General features: G+C 40.8%; 1 protein-coding gene and 1 long non-coding RNA gene across 21 annotated transcripts in view; one reads left to right on the top strand and one right to left on the bottom strand.

The window, feature by feature from the left end:
• The window catches only part of LOC142600292 (uncharacterized), a 429,271-nt gene that overhangs the window by 6,900 nt on the left and 397,237 nt on the right, over positions 1-25,134 (top strand). The gene's annotated exons all lie outside the window — the stretch shown is intronic.
• PTK2 (protein tyrosine kinase 2) overlaps positions 1-25,134 on the bottom strand; it is a 224,129-nt gene that overhangs the window by 104,382 nt on the left and 94,613 nt on the right. For 18 of the 20 annotated variants that reach the window (XR_012833679.1, XM_075743219.1, XM_075743225.1 and 15 more), the window contains 2 exons: positions 14,936-15,102; positions 6,365-6,452 (listed from right to left, as the gene is read on the bottom strand). Coding sequence is in view for 19 of the 20 variants with exons in the window: in XM_075743219.1 (XP_075599334.1) it covers positions 6,365-6,452; positions 14,936-15,102 (255 nt within the window). In the remaining variant the exon portion in view is untranslated. The remainder of the gene's footprint in view (positions 1-6,364; positions 6,453-14,935; positions 15,103-25,134) is intronic. The other 2 variants (XM_075743230.1, XM_075743232.1) reach the window with 1 other exon arrangement.

Here is a 25,134-nt window from a genome sequence, read left to right as displayed (position 1 = left end):
AAGATACCAAAGTAGTAACACAACTATACAAACAGCAAGATCTACAACAAGAATGTCAGCAGAGTTTTCAGAGTGTAAATCAACTTTAACAGGTAAAAAAATGAGTACTTTACGAGGAATTGTGAATTTCCGCAGTTTCAAGAAACTGACCCCTGTAAAGGATATCTCATTTATAATGACTTTTACAAGCTGTAATGAGCAGATAGGTGATGTTCAGTTTGATTTATATTTTTATCATTTTTTAATTTTTTTTTAATATCTTTTTAAGCAGCTGCAATTCTGACATTTATTACCACTTCCCTTTAGGGCACAGTTTATGTGTCAGCCATTAACTCTTCCTGAAAGACTTTATTTGTTTTATTATTTGTTTTAAACAGGCTGCCAATATTAGGAACAATGCCAGCTTTTCTCCCTATGTCCTTGATTTTCTTCAAATCTTTTCCTGTCAAAGTCATTTGCTTTAGGTCTCCTATTTTTATTAGGGTATAAGAGATGTTGTTATTTAATTAGGTCAAAGAAGTCTAATTCCCAGCCTGCACGTCAAATTATATCTCATGCACCTAAGCCTTATAAAACTTTAATCATTAAGTTATCACAGTAATTGCCTGGACTTAAAATTTCCTACATGTTGGGGGACAGTGTTATAAAAATAATTTAATTTGCATGATGCATTTATCTGCCACAATATAAAAGTGAATTTTCATTTAAGGAAATACATTTTAAGTGTTAACATTATCTTCACAGACACTACAAAGACAGAGCAAAACAGTGCCATTTGTCCAAAAGAAACTTTGCCTCCTCCTTCTTTAGAGCATTTTCCCTTTTTTTTTTTTTTTAAGAAAACAAGTATCACTTTGTTCTCACTTCTTTTTAAGAACATTTTTCTTATAAAAATGAACGTGCATTGTACTTGTCTGGTAAAGCACAGAATCCTTGCAGCACAGAATTCAGCTCAATTTTTGCAGAACATCATTTACCTGCCATAATTCTGAGATCATCCTCTCTCTGCTTGCAGTTCCTTCTTATGTGCATTACATAAACTTTGCCTCTTTTTAAAAAGCAAAATCAAAACATGTTCTAGTCCTATGATCTCCTTTATTTTTTTTATATATATATATATATATGTATACTCCCAGGGCAGTTCCACGCTGCAGGCTAAACAAGGCAGCATAGAGAAAAATTCTACGCTGATAAAAATGACTTTTTCTTGTTCTTTGGGATCTAAAAAACCCCCAAAAGTTTCTTTAAAAGTCTTCTGTTTGAAACACAAGGACAGCAACAATGGAACAGCTGATGCCCAAGAGCTGCCCCCCCCCCCCCCCAATACAGATGCTTACCCCCTTTTCATCAAGGGATAAACCATCTCCAATTACTGGAGGCTAACATGTTATTCAAGGAGAAATGTGTGCAGGCTCTTGTCCCACAATAAAAGGAAGGCAATTCAAGTAGCTTACGTCTGATTCTCATTATATGAATGTTTTTAAAAGCTGTACTCTATCATGATGTGAGATATGGTTTTCATTCCTTATTCAGCTATTAAGGGAAAAGAGAGAAGCTTGTCTCCCTTATTTCTACCTCCCAACAGCCACGTCACTGAAACAGAGGGAAAGGAAGACACTTAAAATAAATTTTAACCAACACTTATTTAAAGCAACTGGAAATGCTCCCAAAAAGTACGAGAAAAATGTGAAGTCTAATTTTCATAACTCAAAAAACTCCAATGTTTAATTCTCCTTTTGTACCCTTATGCTTGTTTCCTCTGAAGTTTTCTTGAAAAATGGTAAAAATTCATACAGAAGATAGATATCTTTATTCTTTTGAGATTTACAGAACAGTCCACTGAACAAAAAAAACAAGAACAAAAAAAAACAAAAAAAAAAAGAAAAAGTTACTCTGATAAAAATTAACTTCCAGTATTTTTTACTCAGCAATCTTGTGTGCTTCACGTTTAAGGTTTTGGGGCTGGGGTTAGAGTTCACTTTGGTTCAGATGTGGGTACACAATACAACGGGACACAACTGAAGGCTGGCACATAAAACCTATGCAGCAAGCATCTGCCAACTGTGCAGACAACCATAAATCTGGCATTTCCTGATGTTTTTTTAATACTTTAACCCCACAATTCAAAGAGCACTGGGTGGGATCCAATTTGCCTAATTTGGCTGAAATTGTAAGCAGTTGGGCTCAAGGGAATAACGCAGTCAATGCAGTGTCACCACCTAAATGCTCCGCTTAATAAAAAGAAGACAAGACACCTCTGAAGACCTGTCATCCACTGCCTTCGACACTTTGCAGACAGACCACTAAAAAGACACGATTCTAGCACTAGTCTGTTGATCAAAGCTCTCATCATGTAAGATGACATCACACACAACTCCTCCAGTCAAGAGGAACAGCCTGAGGAACAGCCTCTACCCCCATCTCAAGTCTCAAAGCTGAAGCACAACCCAAAACATAGATGCTTTGGATGAACTGCATGGTATCAATATTTGTATGACTCATAGAATCACGGATTGGTTTGGGTTGGAAGGGACCTTAAAGGGCATCTAGTTCCAACCCCCTGCCATGGGCAGGGACACCCTCCACTAGACCAGATTGCCCAAAGCCCCATCCAACCTGGCCTGGAACACTTCGAGGGATGGGGCATCTACAACCTCTCTGGGCAACTTGTTCCAGTGCCTCACCACCCTCACAGTGAAGAATTTCTTTCTAACATCTAATCTAAATCTACGCTGCTTGAGCTTAAAGCCTTAAAGACTAATTCTGATGTTACAAACAAGTTCCACGGTTTCCCCCCTCACACACGCACACTAATTTTAATCCTTTGATGTACAGGTTGCAAAACAGAGGCACTCTTATGAAAAGAGTCGTTAAGTGTCCTGCTTTTATACTTCCAATTAGAACAGCTTACGCCCACTGCAGATGGCAGAACGACCGCCACCACTGATTACAAACGGCTTTACGTCAAGCTACAAATAGTTCTGGTCGGAGGTTCTTGATATGTTCAAGACTCTTGAAAAGAAAGAATATCCAAAATAAAGAAAGGTCACGACATCCTTAAAATAGTCAAAATTCAGGAACAAAAAGAAGAAAAAAAAGGAAAAAATTTCACATATTCAGTCGAAGCTGAGAAGACTTATAGGCTCACACCAATTTATACAGGGCAATGCACTCATTGAAGTGAATGGGAGTAGTCATGCATGTGAAGTTAAAACCTGTGCCAGTTTTCAGTTTAACAGCCTGATAATTGTGGTTTGGGTTAACTGTATGAATAAACTGTGTCTGTTGACAGCAATTAAGGTAACATTCTGTTATCTTTACAAATGTTCCGAGCTTTTCTGGAAGATGAAGAACATTTGAGGAGTCAGTCTCTTACTCAAACATTCAGCTTCAACAATACTGCTGCTCTGCAACTCAAATTCAAGAAAATAATCACATTTTCTAAAATCCATGGACAATTCATGGGTGACAGAGGTCACTGTATTTCTTTTCCTTCTCCATGAAATTTTTAATTTGATGTTGTACATTTTTAATAAAGCAGACAACAGGTGTTTAGATGTTATCAAGTTAGTAATAGTTTCTCAGCCTCATCTTGAAAAGATTTAGTCACGGGCAGCATCTGGTCCTCGAAATCTTTTTTTCTCGTTTATAGCATACGAGACAGCAATATATTTGACTTTTACATCTACAAAAGCCAATTTGACTACAGAAGTGTTATTCTGTTGGATTTTTTAAAATTCTGTAACTGGGTCCTATGTTCATTATCTAACAGTTATATCTGTGCAGAAAACTCAATATATCTATGTACACTTGTATGATTTATCCACGTTTGTTGTTCTTGCTTATGTACAACATGATGTGTCTGATTGTGAAGGGTGAGCTGTGATTGGCAAAAGAGGATGTTAAAATGTTGTGGGAATGACAATGAGAGAGAGGAACAGAATGTGAAAAATCATTTTTCTTTGTTTTTCCACATCCTCCTTTGTTTTAGGTCTGCTTTATGATGCACCATTATTGCTCAAATTCTTTTCCTGCCTTCTTTTCATAAGTCAGTGGGGTTGCCTTAACACTTTACCAGATGAAAGAAATAGTCCTAATTTATTCAAGAGGTCAAGTGAGACTTATGGAGCAAAACAGAATCATGGATAGAGAATGATAGCTCTGAAAAGTTATGCACCTGATTTCCATGACAACGGAGACCCAAATACCTTGCAGCAGCCAAGAACGAAGAATGGTGACTTTTGAAGAACGAGATTTGGATATATCTCATGATAAGGTGGAGAAGAAAGGGGAAGCGGGGAAAAAAAAAGGTATGGTGCTCAGAGCAAGGAGACAAGAACCTCTGATTTTCATTTTATGATAGAACTCGGATTCAGGCATTGTCAGATATATGCAGCTGTCATATTTGCATATCAGTTCCTGCCGACCTTCATAAACCTTCTTGCTTTTCTGAGCCATTTGTATCCATTTCTAATGATTTCCACAAATTCAGTAAAAACGTGTTTCTCAGAAAATGCTAAGAAATATTCCTCTGCCATTTTAAATTCCTCACTTGAAAGAAATAGTTCTCTGAGGCACAAATAAGAGTATGCTGCAGGCTTCCCAGCTCTTGCATAAGTAAATGATGGAGTTCAGGAAATTATTTTGGAGCTCATCACTCGCTTTTGCATCATGGAAAACACCAATCTCCTGTGTTTAAAGTCAGTATGAAGAAAGCGACTTGCTGCTAAAGTAAAAAGGAACGTGATTTTCTGGTTTCTAGAAGAATCCTGGCAGTACTAAAAAGTCACCAAAATCCAGACATTTTTAGGTTGAAACAAGCGTATCACACAGATTTGTTAAACCAGAATGCTAAGTCCAGAGTAGTACTGCACCAGAATTGTCTTCTCAGAGGTCAACTCCATCATATATCAATACAAGAATTTCATCACACATTAAAAAAATTAAAAGGCATTTACCTAAGGCAGGAATGTGTGTGTCTGTGTGTGTACAATAAAGGATAGAAGACATTTAAGAAATGAGTCCGAGCATGTTAATTCTATATTCTACTTTCAGTTGAAGTATTGGACAGAGGGGAGAATTATGTTTTCATCCTTTTAAAAGAAAATTTAATCAGAATCACTGTTTCCTGGTTACTCATCTGCAAATGTGTCTGTTCACAAGGGCAGAAGAGTGCCACACTTTGGACCAGCTCCAATTATACCCTAATTTTAGGAGATGTTGCTCAAGAATTATGGTATGCTCCCCTAAAATCAGGATATTTTTGGATGTAGCAGAGACACAACAAAAACCTGTAGTCCACTGGAATAGTTTTCCTTGGTAGCAGCCTTTGGGGTTTCAGTAACATTATCAGCACTTCATATTGTTGTTCCTTTGACACAACAAAACGCATCAGGAAAAAAAAATATTCCTAATTCAAAACAAAACTCCAGAGCCTTCATAGTCTAGTTCTTGAGCTCTGCCATTTCAGATGACTTCGCAAGCCTTCTCTCCCAATCCCTCATTCCTACCTATTCCATCTCTATCATGACAATAACTCCATAAAATGACTCCTTTAAATAATCTACGTTAAAACTAATCCTCTATATAGTAATATAAAGTATTGCTTAAAACTATGACTTAAAACCGTATCTGGTTCACAAACACGTTACCATTATTAACGCAAACTGTTTGTTAAGCACTAACAACATTTCAGTGGATGAACACAGACATCGTACCATCCAGACACTGGAAGAGACCCACCTAACAAGTAGCCAATAAGTAAATTTAGGTTTGAATTTTCAGAGATGTATGGATTCTTAATTAGGGCATACTGTAACCATTCTAGTCCAAACGCCTCTAAAAGATATCCCCATGAAATTTTACTTTGAGCTCGCCAGTCTAAAAGCAGATTAAAATTATTTAAGTGAACAAAATAAAGATTTAGGTGCTTAATTTATAGAAACTTTTGCTACTATGCAGTTTTACTAACCAATAAGAGATATTCAAATCAAGAAAATAACCTAATCATGAGTGGAAAAAGCATTCCATAGTTGTAGTGAAATTGCCAACTTATTTGCGCTTGCAAAAATAAAGAAATTCAGAAATTTAATAAAGTGTGAAATAACTACAAGAAGCCATCTGAACAACAGTGAATTTTATCTGAGTTGAGAAGACAACTGCAAAATTACCATCTATTTGGAAAATATTCCTCACCATTTCTCCAGGAGAAAGATGCCTTGGGCTTCACGTCCGTTCTGCTTTATATATCCAACCTTAAATTTTACCAATTTCTGTTTCTGCAGTAATATGTTGTTCAAATAAACAAAGCCAGAGTTTACCATATTGATGCCAGCAAAAGAAAAAGTAGTAGAAGTGAACATACCTGCTGATAGAAAAAATTTAGAGTTGGTTTGTCCTCAGTGAACTGGTTTAGAAATCCTTTTGGCAAATATCGAATTCTCAATTCGTATCTGAAAAGCAAGAGAAAGAGTACTGGTGAGAGAAAAATAATAACTGAGACTTCCTCACAAATACAAGACATCTCCAAACATTCTTAAAAATAAGGATACAATTGAAAAAAACTCAGAAAACTAAGGAAAAATTTCCTCTTTTGACTGCTCAGAGAACTAAACTGACATTTCATAAAGAAGTTTACGAAGGACCTTCAGAATAGAAGCAAATATAAAGCTCTGCTGCCTTCTCAAAGCTTCAGTGAGGAGCATCAAGACCTGGAGCAGATAGGCTATCAGGTCCAGATCCATGGGAAGGGAGGCCCCAATTAAGTGACAACAGCAGATGAGCTGTAACACTTGACATGATCCCCTGGCAACCGCTTTTATCTTTGGTTATCACAAGCATGGTACTTAAAACACAGATCTCACTGCTCCAAGTAAGAGTGGCAACCAGTGCTACTCACTAGGCAGCCACATCCTACAGACAAAACAAGGGGTTACTCAAGGAACGTGACTCCGCTCCTTCTCTGATCAAGTGCTGCAATATTCACCTCTGAATTGTTCCAAAGGTTTTAAAGGTATGTCTCGGTAATAAGGTTTCCTACTTCCTTATTTATCATCAAGATGCATGCAAAAGCCAAACGAACCAGTTTTCCACGTGACAGTCTTATTTGTCAAGTTAATAGTACACGGCAGAGGGAGGAAGATTCAGAACTAACCCATACCAAATTTGTATCCCTTCTCAAACCCTTAAGTTCTGCTTCCAAACCCTAAATTTACTATTATTGCTTGTCCTGCGGTAACAGCCCACCACGTCTGACACATTCTGCACGCTTCCTGTTCTAACACATTCCTGCAAGGAAATTCTGATAACAAATGTCCTCATACCTTTGGGTGTGCCAATACAGCATATCTAAAGTATAAAACTCTTTACAGCCCTTCCCCGAAATAAGTATATTTAACAATCTACTCATGATGGCAAGAGCTAATATTACAACATTTCAATCTGTGGGTTGCAGCAGGAAAAGGAACTTTCAGCAAGTGATTTGGCTGTCTGTAATCAAGATTTATAGGGGGATTTGATAAAAAGTTACTAGGAGTTGCTGCTACTTAGGATTCCACTGCAAACAGAAGCTGCAGTATTCTTCTTCGCTTTGAAATCATTGAAAATACATTGTCCCTTTAGAAAACATTAAAATAAGGAAAATATTTAGAAACTGTAAACACATGCGCTCACACACTGTATACAAACCAGGAATATTTGGAAAGCAGTTTTTTCACAGTATGGAAAGTTTATTTCATAAAGGAAAACGCACGCTCAGTCTTCTTGTGCACAGAAAACACGTTCTTAAACTAAAGAGTCTTCAGACTGTAGGATATACAAGGGAGGTGGAGGACACCTGAAACAAGGGTAGATTTAGATTGGACATAAGGAAGAAATTTTTTAAAATGAAGGTGGTGAGGCACTGGAACGGGTTGCCCAGAGAGGTTGTGGCAGCCCCATCCCTGGAAGTGTTCAAGGCCAGGTTGGATGGGGCTTTGGGCAACCTGGTCTAGTGGAGGGTGTCCCTGCCCATGGCAGGGGGGTTGGAACCAGATGATCCTTAAAGGCCCTTTCCAACCCAAACCATTCTCCAATACATTGACACAGACAGGTATAAACAAAAAAAAGTTTCAATGTCACAGCTAAGACAAACTCTCCAAAATTACTCTAATTGAGAAGGTACACAAAATCACCTTCTATTGCTGATCAGTGTTTACATTTCATGATACATAGCAGATATTTATGCACTAAAATTTCAGATATAAGCCAAATTATACCTGCAGGTGTTTAAGGGCAAGGCCAAGAAAGCAGCGTGAGCACACTCTCCAGAAGCAGAAAACAGAGCCTCCCCTATTCGCCTGCCTCTGCCATATCCCCTCAAATCTGCCGCTGAACACCACTGCAGAGACCAATATGGAATAAACCAAATCTGTGTAAATAATTACTTGTTTGCATTTTTTGGGTCTCTCTAATGCAGTGTATTTTTCTCTGAAAACTGTCCCTATCAATTTCTCATCTTTTTGCAGCTGCATTTTCTCCTGCTATTCTCTCCTCATCCTTTATCTGTTTCTATTTTATTTCCTCTCCATGGCAGCATGTAACAGCAAGGAGGAAAAAAAGTATTCAAAAGTGAAGACCCAACCTCTGAGCAAAGAAAAGTTGACTGACTCGGTACTTGAAGGTGACTGGCTAACTGATTATCCACATTGCAGTACCTCCCAGTTAATTAAAACACAGTTCCATCCTTTCCCATTGGAGCTACAGTTTGTCAGATCATTGGATGTTAATAAAAAATCTGGTACCTATTCTATTATTGCTCTGATAAATCTTTGCAAGAACGTAGCAAAGGTTGATGTGCAACTCGAGGGTATTACCATGGCACAAGAGAATTTATAAATCAGTTAGTGAAGTCATCTAAGGACAATTCAGGATCTTGCAAATTAATATTGGCCACTTGGGCACAAAGCTATGGCCTTACCTGAATGGATTTGTACATGCTTGGTTTGTATACAAGATGCAATATCAGCACACAGCGCTTGTTGGGGACAGTTAACGGTCAAGGTATTTTCAATGGTTTCAAAGCAAAGAAGTTAAGTTAATATGTGTACTTGCCCTAAGGAGCTGTATGGGGTGTCAAGTGCTGGCAGCAGGGGCTGCAGGGCGGCCTGTGTGGGGAGAGGCCGGGGCTGCCCCGTGCCGCACACAGCCGGTTCCAGCCGGTCCCAGCCGGCTCCAACGGCCCCAGCACAAGACACAGCTGAGCCCCTCAGCCAAGCTGGGGGTGCCGGGGGGAAAACAGGTTTCAGCAAGGGCCAAAGGCGGCACAGGCAGAGGAGGAGGAAGCCAAGGAGGGAGCAGCAGCAGCAGAGGGACCCCAAGGCCGGAGGAGGAGGAGGAGGAGGAGGAGGGCAGGAGGTGCTGCAGGCCCCAAGCAGGGATCCCCTGCAGCCCTGGAGAGACCCCGCTGGAGCAGAGACCCAGCCTGCAGCCCGGGGAGGGCCCCACGCCGCAGCAGGGGGGTATTTCCTGCAGGAGCTGCGGCCGTGGAGAGCCCAGGCGGGAGCAGGTTGTCCCTGAAGGACTGCAGCCCGGGGAAGGGCCCGCGCTGGAGCAGGGAGACATGTGAGGAGGGAGGAGCGGCCGAGAGGGGCTGGGATGGACCCACCGCAACCCCCATCCCCACCCCTGCGCCCCTCGGGGGAAGGTGTTGTCTTAATGTTTGTCTTTGTTTCCCACTACCTGAATCTATTTTAACTGGCAATAAATTAAATTAGTTTTCCTGAATTTGAGTTTGTTTTGCCTGTGACCATACTTATCCATTACACACCACCCTCTCAGCCTATTTTCTCCCCTTGTCCTGTTGAGGAGAGGGAGTGAGAGGGGTGGGTGGGGGTCTGGCAGCCAGTCAAGGTCAACCCAGCAGAAGGGTATCAAGCACCTGACCAAGGGGACTTTCTAAATCCTGAAAAAGAAGTGTTACAATTCACTGCATGTGTTTCAGACATCTTATTTAGTAACAGATACTGAAGATGGGGTCGAATTTTCAGAGTATACAAGTGAAAAGAATCCTTTATTTGGTCTCCCACTGTACTAAGAACAAATATTCCCTAAATAACTAGTAGTTACTCCACACCACCTCTTTTCCTATTTTTCAGTCATCCTACGAGCCAAAAATTAGAGACCATTCAGGCCTGAAGATTTGCATGTGGAACTGATCTCAGACCTTCAGCAGCATACGTACTATCTGAGTCACCCTGATCTAGACCAGGATGTAGAACATCTTTACTCTCTAGGATAAAAAAATACAGGAAAAGCAGTTTTTCTTCTCTACAGGAACTTGTCTTCTTAACTGAGAAGCCATGAGAAGTACTGCTTTTTTGCAACAGGATCTCATGAGAAAATCAGTTAAGGCAAAACAGCTTGGCTGGGACAATCACTGAGAGTGACCTTCATTACCTATTTATAACTAATCTCTGACTACACCTATGGGAATGAAGAAGCTGACCTCCAAAGGCCAACTCAAGGATTGGCTCGATTTACAATATCCTCTAAATACACTGTCTTTGAAACGTGGCCAACTGATGAGGATGACACGTCCCTTTCTCACAAACCAGGTCTGCTTTTTGAGCAAGTATACCAGCTGATGATCACTTCCCTTATCTTTGATAAAACCAGAAGACTACTATTCTACTTGCTGCTCTGCATCCATACTGCGGTATAGATGCTTCCATGCACACACTGACACACACTATGGGCCTCCACTCAGACCTGCAGAAAGTTGAGCATCAACAGAGTTAAGTTGTACGGTGAAGTGACCTGTCCGCAACATAGCATACACTACTGAGAAGTTCTAGGAGCTTCCCTTTGAGTAACGAGCATCTGGGCAGTTGGTGGAGATAAAAAAGGATGATCCGACTCTTAATATTTTGTGGTACTGAAAGAAATAAATCTCACTAGTCCCAACCACGCAGGTTGCTTCCAGCAGGTTCCGATTCAGTTCACATCAGCAGAAAAGTAACCAGAAAGGAGAAGATGGGAACAAAAAGGGGAAGGAAGGAGAAAATAACCTTGTGTAAGAGTTTAATGAACTGAATCAGCTCACTGAAGGATCAGACAAGCTTTAAGGCTCATAGAAGAAAAGGGAAAGGACTGGATAACTGGAAGCAAAAGAGAGGAGAAGGTGGACTGTGGAGAGGAGAGGTACAGAGCTTTTAGATCAACTTAGTCGACTCATTAAATCATTCTGCAGATGGTCTGGGTGCTTTGTCAGTGCCAAGGCATTTGTATTGCAGCTAAGCATTAGGGCTTCCTTTGGGGCATCTTCTGCCTGTTAGAGCCAAAGCACGAACGTTGCTTGGTTGCAAGCACCTGCTCTACCTACAAACTTTAAGTATAGAACTGGAAGATGTCTACCCTGAGGGGAACAATTTCTTATTCAAACCTCTTGATTCTCCCCTTGTGAAACAAAAAAAACCAGCAAATGGAACAGTGCTTTGGCACATCGTGCTGAGCCTAGTTCACATAGCTCTACAGGGGTAAAGATGAAGGTTAAGAGAGGAAGGCTCTTTCATCTATCACCCTCGTGCCCCTGGAAACATCCAGTCACTAAAATAACACTACTACAAGTGAAGATTAATTTCTTCATTAAAAAGTGAGTTTAACACATGCCCAGGTCTGCCTTGCTAGCAAAAACACTAAAAGGAAACCTGAAACAAACAAATCCACTCCAGTCTCTCTTGCCTTCCCATAAAAAAAGCTTCTGGATTTTGTTTGTTTGTATTTCACTTGTCATCTGGGATCATCTCGCATGCACAGGTATACAGGCCTTCACAGAAGCAAATGAAGAATCAACAATTTATGCTACTGTAAGATCAAGCTAGCAGCAGCAGTGATACTGGAATTCAATAATGAACAAAACCACCTTTCAAGACCGCATTTGGAAGACCACAGTTATTCTAAAGCAACTGCACGGAATTACACTCAAATTATACAATGCTTCTGTAGTGCTAAATCTTGCATATCTCAAAGAAATAAGACAGTATTACCCAACGTGACATAAAACATAGCGAACTCCAGAATACTTATTTCCTGAATAAACTGCTACAAACAAATAAGCGAGCAGTTCCAATAATTACAACTCTGATCATTTTTGGCATTTAGACACATCAGTGCGCTCTGATCATTTAGACGCATTTGGAATTTTCCAGTGCTGGACGGAATTATCTTTGTTGCTAGAGAATAAAATAAAATGGAAAAAGGATATTTTGTTTGATATAGTTAACTAACACGGACATTCCGAAAGTAAACACACATTGAAGATGCAGGCACAGTTAACAGAAGACTTTTACCTAAATTTTAAGGCCAATTTTTCTTCTTTGTAGGAAAAATTGAAGTATTAGGACTTTCTTGATTGTTTATTTTTTAAAAACCTACAGGATAGTTCAAACCTTTCCTATCTCGTGCAAAATCCAAACTTTTTTTTAGCAAGAAGGTGGTCAAAGTAGTATATAAAAGCAAACATGAGGGTGGGAAAAGACGACTTCCAGTAAACAATGATTTCCTGTTCGTCTTTTGCCACGTAATTGAGGTTATCCACTGGCAGTTTGGCAAAGCTAAATTGTGCGTGCTTCTGCAACTGAACTATTTGCCACAGAAAGAGAGAAGAAAATTTGCAGTGATGGAATTTTGGGTGAGTTTGTTGCCCTGAAGTCTACTATTATTTACTCTTCCTAAGCTCTAACTACAGCTTCGCCATCTGAAGCAGACGCATATCCCTTTTTCTCCCCTCCACTAGTCCATCTTCTGCAGAATTATAAATAATACAGCAAAAGCTGTGTATATGGGAGACGGATCTTATTCTGCTAACTTTTGTGTACAACTACTGATGATCAGTGTAACTTCTAGTATTAGTCCAGGTGAATATCTGAGATCTAATTTCTGAAGACTGAATATATGGCCTTTTTAATTTAGATTATTTAAAAAAAAAATAAATCACACGAGAAGCAGTTACTGGTTTATTAACACTATAGGAAGCTTTTAATTTAAGAACTATTCCAAGACTTCACTCCCTTTACTAATCTAAATATTTTTACAAGTACTGTCATATGATCTTAAACACTCTGTGTTACAGTATTACAAATATGACAGCAGCGTTTTGATTATGCACAGCAAATCTCCACGGGTTTAAAAGGTATGTCAGGCTGCATGTATTCGATAAAACGTTAAATGACACTCCGGAAAGGTATTGAATAATTTACATCTTATCATAGCTCTTTCATGAGTGTTCTATACAATTCCTGTCCACAATCTTCAAAACAATCATCTAAAATTTGCCTTAAAACTGATTAACTTTGTTCTGCAATGTGCACAATGCGAGTTGCATCGCTTAAAAAAACTGGAAGTGACATTTGGACACCACGTAACAAATTTCCATAGCATAAATTATTCACATCTTATACGCTGCACTACTGTCACGGAAAGGATTCGGGAATCCCCTAGTTCCTAAGCTGTGACTGCACAGTGCTATAAATGAAAAATTTCTTGTGAGGTACAGAAGTAAAAACGTTGATGCACATCCCAGAAACAATAAAATTTAACATGCACAGAAGAGAACATGCAATATTTCCGAAACCTAAGTTTTAAACATTTCCAATTTGTTGGAATTTGTTGCATTTGTTAAAATCAGGCCCTTAAAAGAAAATTATAAACTGAAAATTGCCAACTGCAACGTCTGCTTGTATGTATCAACTCCATTTGCAAGAAATTAAGTATAGACTACAGTAATTTTGCAGAAGATATCTGTGGCCTTTAACATAACTAGCAACTTCTGCACAAATTGTGGTCATGAACATAAACCGCAGAAAAACATGAACAAAACTCCGGCAATGAACTAGTAACCACAGTAACCTCCTTTTTAGCGTTTGTTCCCCCATGTGTTTAGCACTGTATTTGGTTTAATGGTATTTTAAAACTCTGAGCTCCCCATCTTCTCTAGTAGACTATCGTGTCTTTCTGAAAAGGAATTTTAGATTCCTCTTGTCTTTCTAGCAGGAAAGTGGATAATTCCCTCCTTCCTCTCCAGCCTACATTCTCTCCTGAGCATGCACCATCAATTTGCTCTTTGCCCTTTCAGCTTACTCTGCTAAAAAGCTGAAGAAAACTCAACCTTCAACAGAGCATAAGCCATACCACTTTTTTAAACCAATTAACGAAAATATCTCAGCAAATGTACCTAGGCCTTGAAAAACAAAATTCTGCAGCTACCTTCCTATTGTTCATTGCTCCTGGTATAACTGAAGAAGATCCCAGTTAGAAGGAAGGCAGATGTCACACATCACTCTGGGCCTCAATTCATTACCCAATAAATAATTTTACAAGTGAAAAGTTTTACAACTGAAGAGATAAACTGATCTATTCACTGCATTTCAGTCTTTTCAAATGACATTTCTCCTACTTAGCCTATATCTAAATATATCCAGTACTTAACAATATTTTCTTGTTTTCATTTAAGTAACAAGATTTATCCTTTTAAATTTTCAGAGGTGTGCTAATATCACAAATAGAAATAGGATTCTTATCTTAAAACTTTAAGGATTACAAAACTTGAGATGGGGTTGGTTCACCAGATATATGAGAAGTTTTGCAGACAAATTACTAGGAGATTTCTGCTCCTACTTTATGCAACCTCTAAATACCGGGTTACCCATAGCTGTTCTCAGTTTGCAGGAACCCCCTTACAGCAATAAAAAACCCTTAAAACAAACAAAACACCTCTTCCAGCTCTTTGTGAAAAGTTTTGGATTTTTTTTTTTGTTTTCTCCATACCCCCCCACTGTTCCACTACCTCTATTCCACCACACGAGGATCTTCCTTAATAATGCAAATTAGAAAGTCATTTTTTACGACACATTCAAAAGACTTATATGACTTTGGACACTGAACAGATTTATGCTCTTACTTCCATTCTTCTGGAGGGTGGGCTAGTTCAAATTTCTCTCTCACATTGGACACCCCCATGTCCAGGTGTAGCCAGTGAACCTCCTCAGACTGCAGATGACTGAGTCGTAATCCATAGCAGGCCACATTTTTCACTTTGTGACTGTCCACAATCTTCTGAATTATGCCCTAAAACAGAGAGACATACACTCCTTACAAGTCGTAAAAAGCAACATATATTTTCTAAAAATTCCACGATAAGGCTTTAAAATGTAACAATGTCATACCCTATACAAAATACTAAGTAGGAAAACAGATATGACCTTTATTAAGCATACTAAACATGTTCAACTGTAAGCTGTTTCAGACAAATATTTACAATTTCTGAAGTTTTACCAGCATGGCTTCACAAAACATCAGTAAATACATTTCCATGCATCTTATCAGAATTAAGCCACCATTTCCTCTATGTAAAACAGAATAACATAAAAGCCAAAATATAAAAAGCAGATTTGTGGATGAAAGCAAGATGTGTTTGCTCAAAAACAACCCACCACCAGCCATTAAAAGTCTCTCTCCCGGTACAACTGGAAAATCATCTTAGACTTTCATCCTATTTAGTGTCCCAACAGCCAGGATTTGGTAGGTCACATCACAGCCCCTTGGTTTCCCTCCTCCTCTTCCCCACACTTAATTTTCTCCTGTGATTCAGCACAGATCTCTTATAAAATGAGGCAAGAGACAATTATTTAGGAAGATTCTCAACTAAAAAAAATGTCCTACTTGTTTATCCTGAAGTAAATTTCATAGTTTGAGGATCTTGCACCGGAAAAGGAACCCTTCCGAAAAATCATAACAGATCGCCGTTTCCCTTCCGTGTCAGACCTTTGAAAGGTCTAACACGCAGTAACTAAAAATCAAATGTGTTAGCAAAGCATGGATTAGCAACCTTTGAGGTGCAGCGTGCCAGGCCGTCCTGCTCTTAGCCAGATTAGAAAGTCAGCAGGAGATCAGAATTGCTGCCTCACGACCCGGTAGAAGGTAAGGCTTGTGTCTCTGCAAGGCGGCCGATCCCTGCCAGCACGGAGTTTAGAGCTCAGCAGGAGCACGGGCTATCGCTGCTCCCAGACACATCTTTCAGGAATTCGTAGTCCTTTGCTCCTGAGCTTGTAATGGCTTCAGAATTTCCTACTGAAAATGTTCATGCGTGAGTGTGTATATACACAGATATATACATACATACGCACGTATATACACGCACAAACGTACAAGCTGCTCAGAATTTCAGAAAACACGTAGCCAACAGTAAGTACTACAGGAGCCAGAGGTGAGCTACTTGAGTCAGGCAAAAGGTTTTTTACGGGATGACCTCATGTCCTAAAATTTATTATTGTATATCCCAACTAAATTGTTTAGGACCCTGATTCTGCAAATTCAGCAAGAGGAAAACTAACTGCAAAAAGAGAATTAAGCACTAAATCTGAATAGAGGGGGAAGGTGACACATGTAGGAGTGGAATCATGCTTTTGGTAAGGTGATAGCGAGCTGTTATAACAGCTCATACATCTTATCAAACTGCAACCGTTAAATAATCTTCCAGAAGTGACACAGTGCATAGTGAAATGTAAAAAAAAAAAATCTTTTGAGGCTACAAGAAAGAAACACAAGCCGTGTTAGTAAGTTCATGGAGTCCGAGTCAGAAGAGGTTCCATCAAGTCCAGCACCCTGTCTCCAACAGCAGCGGTATGAGCATCAGAAGCATCATCAGTACCAGCAGTGCCTCCCAACACTCTTGTCTTCTTCCATGTCCAGAAGCTGGCCATCCACTGCTACGTGGATGACAAGCCCCACACTTGAAGAAAGATGGACACAAACAGCAAAGCATGCAAGATGCTTGCGGACAACTGTATCATGTGGGAGGGAGACTTCAAAACACCCTGGCAACCAAAGCTTTCAAGTGGCACTACCAGCTGGCAGCACCGCACAGACTAACCAGCAACAGCTGAGTCCTGGCAGCCAGAAGGTGCCCAAGTTGTTGGGACAAATGTCCGACGCAAACAAAAGTAACCTCCTCGCAGATCGAGTGGTAAAACAACTAAAGGAACAACCGCAGTGGCCACAGAGGGATGCCGGGGGAAGAGGCGACACCAGGTAAGCACATAGGACACTTCCCCTAAGTGCCTTCCCATCCTCTGACTATTTTTCTATTTTTATTCGAGTGGATTTCCTGAGCCAAGCATTCTTTCTGTCATTCAGCAGCCTTCAGTGAAACTCTTCCAGTTACTCATCCTGTCTCCTCTCAAAGCAGTTAACTTTTTGCAACCTTCCCCAGCAAATTCCACAGATCTATTATCGGGGCAGGGAACAGTTTTGAATCTGATTTAAATATACTGACCACAGCTACAAAAATTGGTTAAGTTTGTTTCTTGCCTGTATTTAAGGGTCTCTGTATCAAATACTTCAAAGGACAGCAGGAGAACAGTATCCCAGGAAACACATACCAACCACCAAGTACTCTCAGAAGTGACAAAGACACATTTAACCTCTTCTTCACCCAAAGTACAATCTCTGCTTAGTTAGTAAAGCCTAACGTTTTGGCAGGCGTGCTCTCCTCGAAAGGGAACGCTGCCAGCTTTTCTATATACGTGCAAACAGAAGAGATTCATTCATTTTCATCTCTTTCCGCACCCTGCATAGAGTACATAACAAGCGGCGCTTGTTTTCGGAAATCCACCCCTTCCCTCTTGTCTCTGATGCTGTCACTTGATAATGAAAACGGGGGTACGTGTTCTTAAACGATAGTTATGCCTGCTGTGATATGAAATGGCTTTGGAAAGAAAAAGATTTAAGGCAAAATTATCTATGACCACGAACCACCAAGAATACTGATACATAAGGCTCGGCTGAAACCATTAGTATTTAACTCAGGAAAGAACCAAGCCAGACATCTCGGAACCTCTCTAATTTTTAGGCTGGGATTTCAAAAGGTCTGAAGAAGTCAGATGCCTTAATTCCCACCAAAAGCGAGTGAGATTTTTAAGCCTCTATCCTTTTTATATTATCAGTCAATTCTAAACCTATCCCAGAACCAAAAGTAAATAATAATACAAAAGTAAATGGATTTTCTAAATTACATAAGAAGGGTACCCCATCCCTTCTGGCCAGGTAGTTGGTATTACCCCAAGAAAATAATTCACAACAATTAGTACATACTGCGACTCAAGAAAAAGTCGACTAAACATAACCATTAAGGAGATAGCAGCACTGGTGCAAAGGAGATCAAGTGCAAGTGTTTGAAAATACATTCTAAAAACTTCTGTATGCCCAGAAAGGAAGAAGCGATGCTCTACGTAAAGCAAACGCGTTAAGTGGCTTCTCTTCTCTCTTGTTTAGGAATGCCACAAAGCTCATTCCAGATGCCGACAAACCATAGCCAGAATCAAAAAATGAAGAAATGAGGAAATGCGGTGATTGAGACACTCAAAATGGCTGGTCTACAGGGGAAGCCTCTCAAGTAAAACATCTATTTGCTTATTTATTTTTTTACTAATAAACCAGAGAAGTTGAATTTAAAAATATTTAGAGCCACACCTTCAACCAACATAAACCGGCACCACAACAGCGCGGTTCATTCAGCAACAGGAGCTCGCACCAGGGGAAGCGCAGCATGTAAACACTATAGTAAGTTCCCATGCAGCGGGACAGAGTTTGTTTTATCTGGCTGCTATTTCCAAACAGTACGAGATTAATCTCCAAGACTTGCACTGGCACCGCAGCCATAATCGGGTCAGTGTATTTAACTCTGGGTAGTAAACAACGCGTAGAGTCTCCTCGGGTTCTGGACAGCCTCCACAGACCAAGTGGAGATGCTTGGAGTGTCAAACAAAGCCATCGCCATCACTCCAGGCTGGGTGACAGCTTCTCCGCCTTTCATGGTCGCCACGTGAGGAGCCTTGCCAGAAGCATGCCTGATGTTCTTCCTGGTAGTGATCAGAATGCTTAATCAGAAGTTTCCAGACAAACAATTTAACTGCTTAACCACTGCACAATAGCGACTAAAATCAGCCACTAAGATATGTCAGGACAATATTTTAACTGGAAGCATAGCCAAAGAAATCTGAAATCTCTCCAGACTTGACTACAACCAGCCTTTCACCTCGGGAAGCTCCTCAAATGCATTCATAAGTGGAAAAAAACAGGTAAGGAACACCAAAGTTTCAGTCTGGACTACAAACTTAAAACCTTGAATTAATCACAGCTAGAAATACTTGTAGGAAAGCTTGACTCCAGCAGAAATCTACTCCAAAATGAGATCTCATTTTGGGTGTACACGGGATACCGACATGAATATAAATTTCTATGAGGACTTTTCATGTGTCTGTTGTCATTCTCATAAAACTCTTACCAACTGTAAGGAAGTCACACAACCATATGCCAGTTGAATAATGTTTACTGCAATCACATTTACTTTAATTAAGTTTCCAGAGCTAACATTTATACCCCAAACAGAAAACAGGCTAGTACAGCTGAGCAAAAGAGAACGGGAAGCCCTTAGAGGAATTTCCTATCAATGATAGGGAAGTGATAGGTCACCGTTCCCTTGCTTTAACCCAGAGGGGAGAAAAAGTGGGTTTTTTTCAATAGCTAGAAAACACTCATTTTTACTCATTTGTCTAAAGAACCCACAGATATTCAACACAGCTAATTTGAAAAATAAATTAATATTTGTCCTAAATAAGAGAATGTGTCCAAAAATAGAATTTACAGTACAGTATATTTAGGAGGCTGTTGAAAAATCAAAACAGACCAGAGAAAGGCCAAAAGGCACAGGATGCCCTAGGCTCTCCCATATGTATCAATAATAACTCGTGCTTCTGTAAATGAGTGAAAATGAATTGCTTGCTTGTAAATTAACAACGCTGATGTGTTACTATGAATAAACTGAAGTTGGAATAATATACTCCCAGTGTGACTACAAACCTAATTTCCCTATTTAGTAGGAAGGAGAAAGCGTCTTGCACTAGAGAAAGTCTTTAAGTAGCGCTTCTGACATAGGGACACGGTGTTCATGGTTGTGAAGCACTTTGAAATATGTCAAATGCTATTTATATAAAAAGTATGTTAATTCCTGATGAGAGATTTATATGGGGACCTTAAATGAAGAGATGGACAAAAGCAAACTAGGAACCTCTGATGCAAATTAATTCACAATGTCCATAAAAGAAGATTCCATGTCCCTACAACACCAAAACATGGGTTGTCCTCTGATGACACTATGTCTGACATTCAAAGAGAAAAGCCCACGTCCCTCTTTTTCTCATCATCATGCCACTTTCTCTCTCCTTCACTCATCCAGGAAACACATTTGTACATCACGTGATAAACCAGATTGGGGAACTGGTCCGGTTGAACAAGAACTCTGCCACTGACGCAACAAGTATATATTGCAACTATAGCCTGAAAACACGTTATTCTCACGCCTACGATTTTGTCACCGTGCAAGCCCACAGACACCATCGACTCAAGCAACACATCCATGTGAGTGCTTCAGCATCTTTCACACTTAAGCCATAGACATATCAGTCATCCAAAGTGCCTCCCAACATCCACACGTCATTCCACAGGGAACCTCCGAGCACACACCGACAGCGATGACAAACACAGAGCCGGCACAGCGGTGCTTTCCGGTCTCCTGGAAAGCAGTCTTAATCAGCACTCTTCTGATCCTATTGCACATTGGTATGGCTTCCTAACTAAACATGAAAGTTTTCTAAATGTTGACAGTAAGTTTACTTTTCCAGAAGCTTAACATCTAGATCTCACTATCCCCTATCCTCAGTTGCACTTGCAAAGACTAGGAGCTTCCTTGGATCCAGTCCTGTATCGCGAAACTCTAACGCAGGATGTGCTCTTGACTTGAGGGCGAGGCGCTGATCTCCTCTCTCCGATGACCAGCGATAGGACACGAGGAAATGGAATGAAGCTGCATCAGGGAAGTTCAGACTGAACATGAGGAAAAGGTTCTTCACTGAGAAGGGAACAGGCTCCCCAGGAAAATGGTCAGGACACCAAACCTGTCAGAGTTCAAAGAACGTCTGGACAATGTGCCTAGTCACATGGTTTAGTTTTAGGTAGTCCAGCGAGGAGGAGGGAGTTGGACTTGATGATCCTTATGGGTCCCTTCCAGCTCAAGATATCCTAGGATTCTGTGACTTGAAGCTACCTGCAGATCTAGGTGTTTTCAGAAAAACGTCAAAGGGCTATTTCTATTGTTCTTAAAAAACATTATTTTGCATGTGTGTCTCATCCAAGGCTATTGAGTATTTTGCACAAGTAAAACAGGCATTGTAAAGACCAAGGGCATTTTTGTCTGTTATAATAAGTCTGAGTATCACAGAATCATCTACCGTCTTTTTTATACTGCTTACATTTGCAGGTCTGTAGTTTTGAGCTCTTGGTGTTTTTTTCAAGTTCGCAGAAGGGAGGCACATATAACTAGCAATACAACTATGCCCTGCCATCTGTTGCAATGCATGTAGGCTGGTAGCGGAGAAAAGGAAGGGGGAAAAAAGGTAAAAGGTACCTATTTTCTGTCTCTTTTACCAGATCAGGAATGCCTTTATACATTTCTACACATATCTAATTGATGTTAGAAATCAGTGCACTCCAGCCTGCTTTTATACATCAAAAAGTTCCACTGCCTCAAAGCACATATATTACCGTATACATGTAGAAATCAGATTTGGATACGTAACCATTTCTGTATACAGCAGATTCCTATAACACCAAAAATACTTACCTGGCGTGGTTCTGAGTCCAGCTAGTGTTCATAGGCCCTTCCACCGAATGTGAAAGAACTTTGTCTGACCAACCTGCTACCCCTGTACTATATTATAATAAGAACTATTTGAAAAGAGAAACCAAGCAGATAAAAAAATTTCCTGTATAACACATTTGCATTCTCCTTTACAGATAGCAGTAGATACATTAGAACTGCCCTACCACATACTCAATCCTCTATAACTCTTGGTTTAGGAGGCACAAAGAAGCAATAAAGCACATCTGGCCCATACAGCAGTTGGAAAGCAGCGTGTTTGACTTCTGGCTACCCGGTAGTCAATCAGAATCAGTATTGTGTATACCAGCTCCGCTCTAGACACAGCATCCGCTACCTTTTGTCCAGATATCCGGTCAAAATAGGGCAGGTTTGAAAAGGGGGAAGACTCGGAGGACAGAGATGAAGCTGAATGGGTGGAATTGTGGCTACAAGTTAGTCTCAGTGACTGAGGGTTAGACTGACAAGCCTCTTGCCCTCTTTCAAGATAGGCAATGTCATTGAGAAGTGTTTGGAAACCAGGAATGCTGCAGTGCACGATGAGGGATGCTCATATATAAGGCTTTAATAGCCTATTCCCTGGTGGTGCAGTAACACCGCAGACCTGAGCAGTGCCAGCATAAACAGGCATTTCCTTACCTCTCTAGTTTTCTCAATTGTGTCAGTCTGCAAGAGTGATGCAGCTGACAAGATTGTGGAACTGATCTGGATTTAAAAAAACCCACTAAAACAATCATTCATTTTAACTTGGACTGAGTTTGTGAAGCAAGCACAACTATGCCAGCACAGCTAAGGCGGCAGCATAAGAAAAGCAACAGTGAGAAGGATGCTGGCACTGCTGCCAGATTAAATGCTTGTCTAACTAGGATATCATTTCAGTTGCAGACCTTTGTGCTGGAGCCGCTTTCCATTCCTCTACCACAAACTGGATCTCCAATCAAATACTCAGGTCTCCTGTATTACTGGGTAAAATACTGCAACAAGCCATAGTGCAGAAATAGAACCACAAAAACACGGACTGGTTTGGGTTGGAAGGGACCTTAAAGATCATCTAGTTCCAATCCCCCCACCATGGGGCAGGGACACCCTCCACTAGACCAGGTTGCCCAAAGCCCCATCCAACCTGGCCTTGAACACTTCCAGGGAGGGGGCATCCACAGCTTCTCTGGGCAATGTGTTCCAGTGCCTCACCACTCTCATCACAAATAATTTCTTCCTCAGATGTCATCCCAATCTCCCCTCTTTAACCATTAACCCTCATCCTATCGCTACAGTCCTTGTAAACAGCCCCTCTCCAGCTTTCCTGTAGGCCCCTTCAGGTACTGGAAGGCTGCTATAAGGTCTCCCTGGAACCTTCTCTTCTCCAGGCTGAACAACCCCAACTCTCTCAGCCTGTCTTCATTGCAGAGGTGCTCCAGCCCTCTGATCAGCTTCATGGCCTCCTCTGGACTTGCTCCAACAGCTCCAAGCCTCTCTTGTACTGGGCACCCCAGAACTGAACACAGCACTCCAGGTGGGGTCTCACGAGAGCAGAGTAAAGGGGAAGAATCCCCTCCCTCGACCTGCTGGTCACGCTTCTTTTGATGCAGCCCAGGATACAGTTGGCTTTCCGGGCCCCAAACGTGCATTGCCAGCTCATGTTGAACTTCTCATTAACCAACACCCCCAGGTTCTTCTCCTCAGGGTAAAAGACTCCTCACCCTCTCCTCACCCGCAAAAGACTCAAGAACCTAATACAGACAAACCTGGAAGGAATGAAAATACTTCAAGAACAGCTAGCCAAAACACAATGAAATACAGACATTGTAGGATGGACTAAGACATGCAAATTGCAAATGGTTTGGGAAGATAAAAATTGGACATGGATGGAAGGGGAGAGTCAAAGAGAAAAAAAGCAAGCAACAAATACTAACACAGTAATGCTGTTTTATTAAACTGCTTTAGTGATGTCTTGGCTGAACGTGCTTCAGCCCTTCTCCTTCTAAAAAGCTCAAAAGAGGGAACTGGCTTGAATACACAATCTTCAACCCTGCACCCATGCGTTCTACCTGTGAAAAACAAGATTCTGCAGGTAGGTAGGGAAGCTGACAAATTTCCTCAGGGATGCAGGGGTGTAACACAGCCAAGGCATGCCCCTTGACACCAAACCTCTTTGGGTCCATTAAGTTAGATATATCCTTATTCTTTAGCTAAGGAAATTGTTCTTTTCTATTTAGCTTTTTGAGTTCTTATTCTGCCAACATTAAAGAAGCAGACATTTTGGGTGGTACTGCATAGCAAAGGGAGAAAAAGATATCTGAATGATGAACAGTTTAAGAGAGCCCTGGACACTATATTTGTCAAAGACTTCTAAACCATGCTTCTCTCTAACCCCAGAAATAAGGACAAACTGACAGCTAAAAGTTTTAATGCTATCTCAATCCAGTTCATGTTCTAGTCAGTTAATCTTACAAAATTGGAAGAAAACAAACTTCTGTAAGAATCAAGGTGCAATGCACTTCTGGCAATAACCTGGTTTGAGATTTCTGGTTGTTATTTCCACATAAATAATGCCATCTTTGCTTCCCACAACTATTACTCAAGAATCAAAGATAAGTTTTGAGGACCAGAAGTTTAAAAGGAGGTGTAATGGATGCAACCTGGGCAGACCACAGAGCAGAACTACACTTCACCAGAAGTCATCTATAAGGGCTCACACAAGGTTTCCAAACGTCGGTTTTCTAAAAACCCCAACCCACCAACAGGTGGATGAAGGGAGAGCAGTGGATGTTGTATACCTTGACTTCAGCAAGGCTTTTGATACTGTCTCTCATAAGATCCTCATTATCAAGCTTAGGAAGTGTGGGTTGGATGAGGGGTCAGTGAGGTGGGTAGAGAACTGGCTGAATGGCAGGGCTCAGAGGGTTGTGATAAGCGGCGCAGTCTAGTTGGAAGTTGGTATCTAGTGCTGTGATCCAAGGGTCCGTGCTTGGTCTGGTCCTATTCAACATATTCATCAATGACATGGCTGAGGGGACAGAGTGTATCCTCAAAAAATTCACTGAGGATGCTAAGCTGGGACGAGTGGCCGACACACCAGAAGGCTGCAGGGCCATTCAGTGAGACCTGGACAGACTGGAGAGTTGGGTCAAGAGGAACCATATGAAATTCAACAAGGACAAGTGTAGGGTCCTGCACCTAGGCAAGAACAACCCCCGGCACCAGTACAGGTTAGGGGCTGACCTGCTGGGAAGCAGCTCTGTGGAGAAGGACCTGGGAGTCCTGGTGGACAACAAGCTTTCCATGAGCCAGCAATGTGCCCTTGTGGCCAAGGCCAATGGTATCCTGGGGTGCATTAAGAAGACCATGGCCAGCAGGTCAAGGGAGGTTATCCTCCTCCTCTACTC

The sequence above is a fragment of the Balearica regulorum genome, chromosome 2 (genome assembly GCF_011004875.1).
Source record: "Balearica regulorum gibbericeps isolate bBalReg1 chromosome 2, bBalReg1.pri, whole genome shotgun sequence".
Lineage (NCBI taxonomy): Eukaryota > Metazoa > Chordata > Aves > Gruiformes > Gruidae > Balearica > Balearica regulorum.
This window is presented reverse-complemented; position numbering and strand designations above follow the sequence as displayed.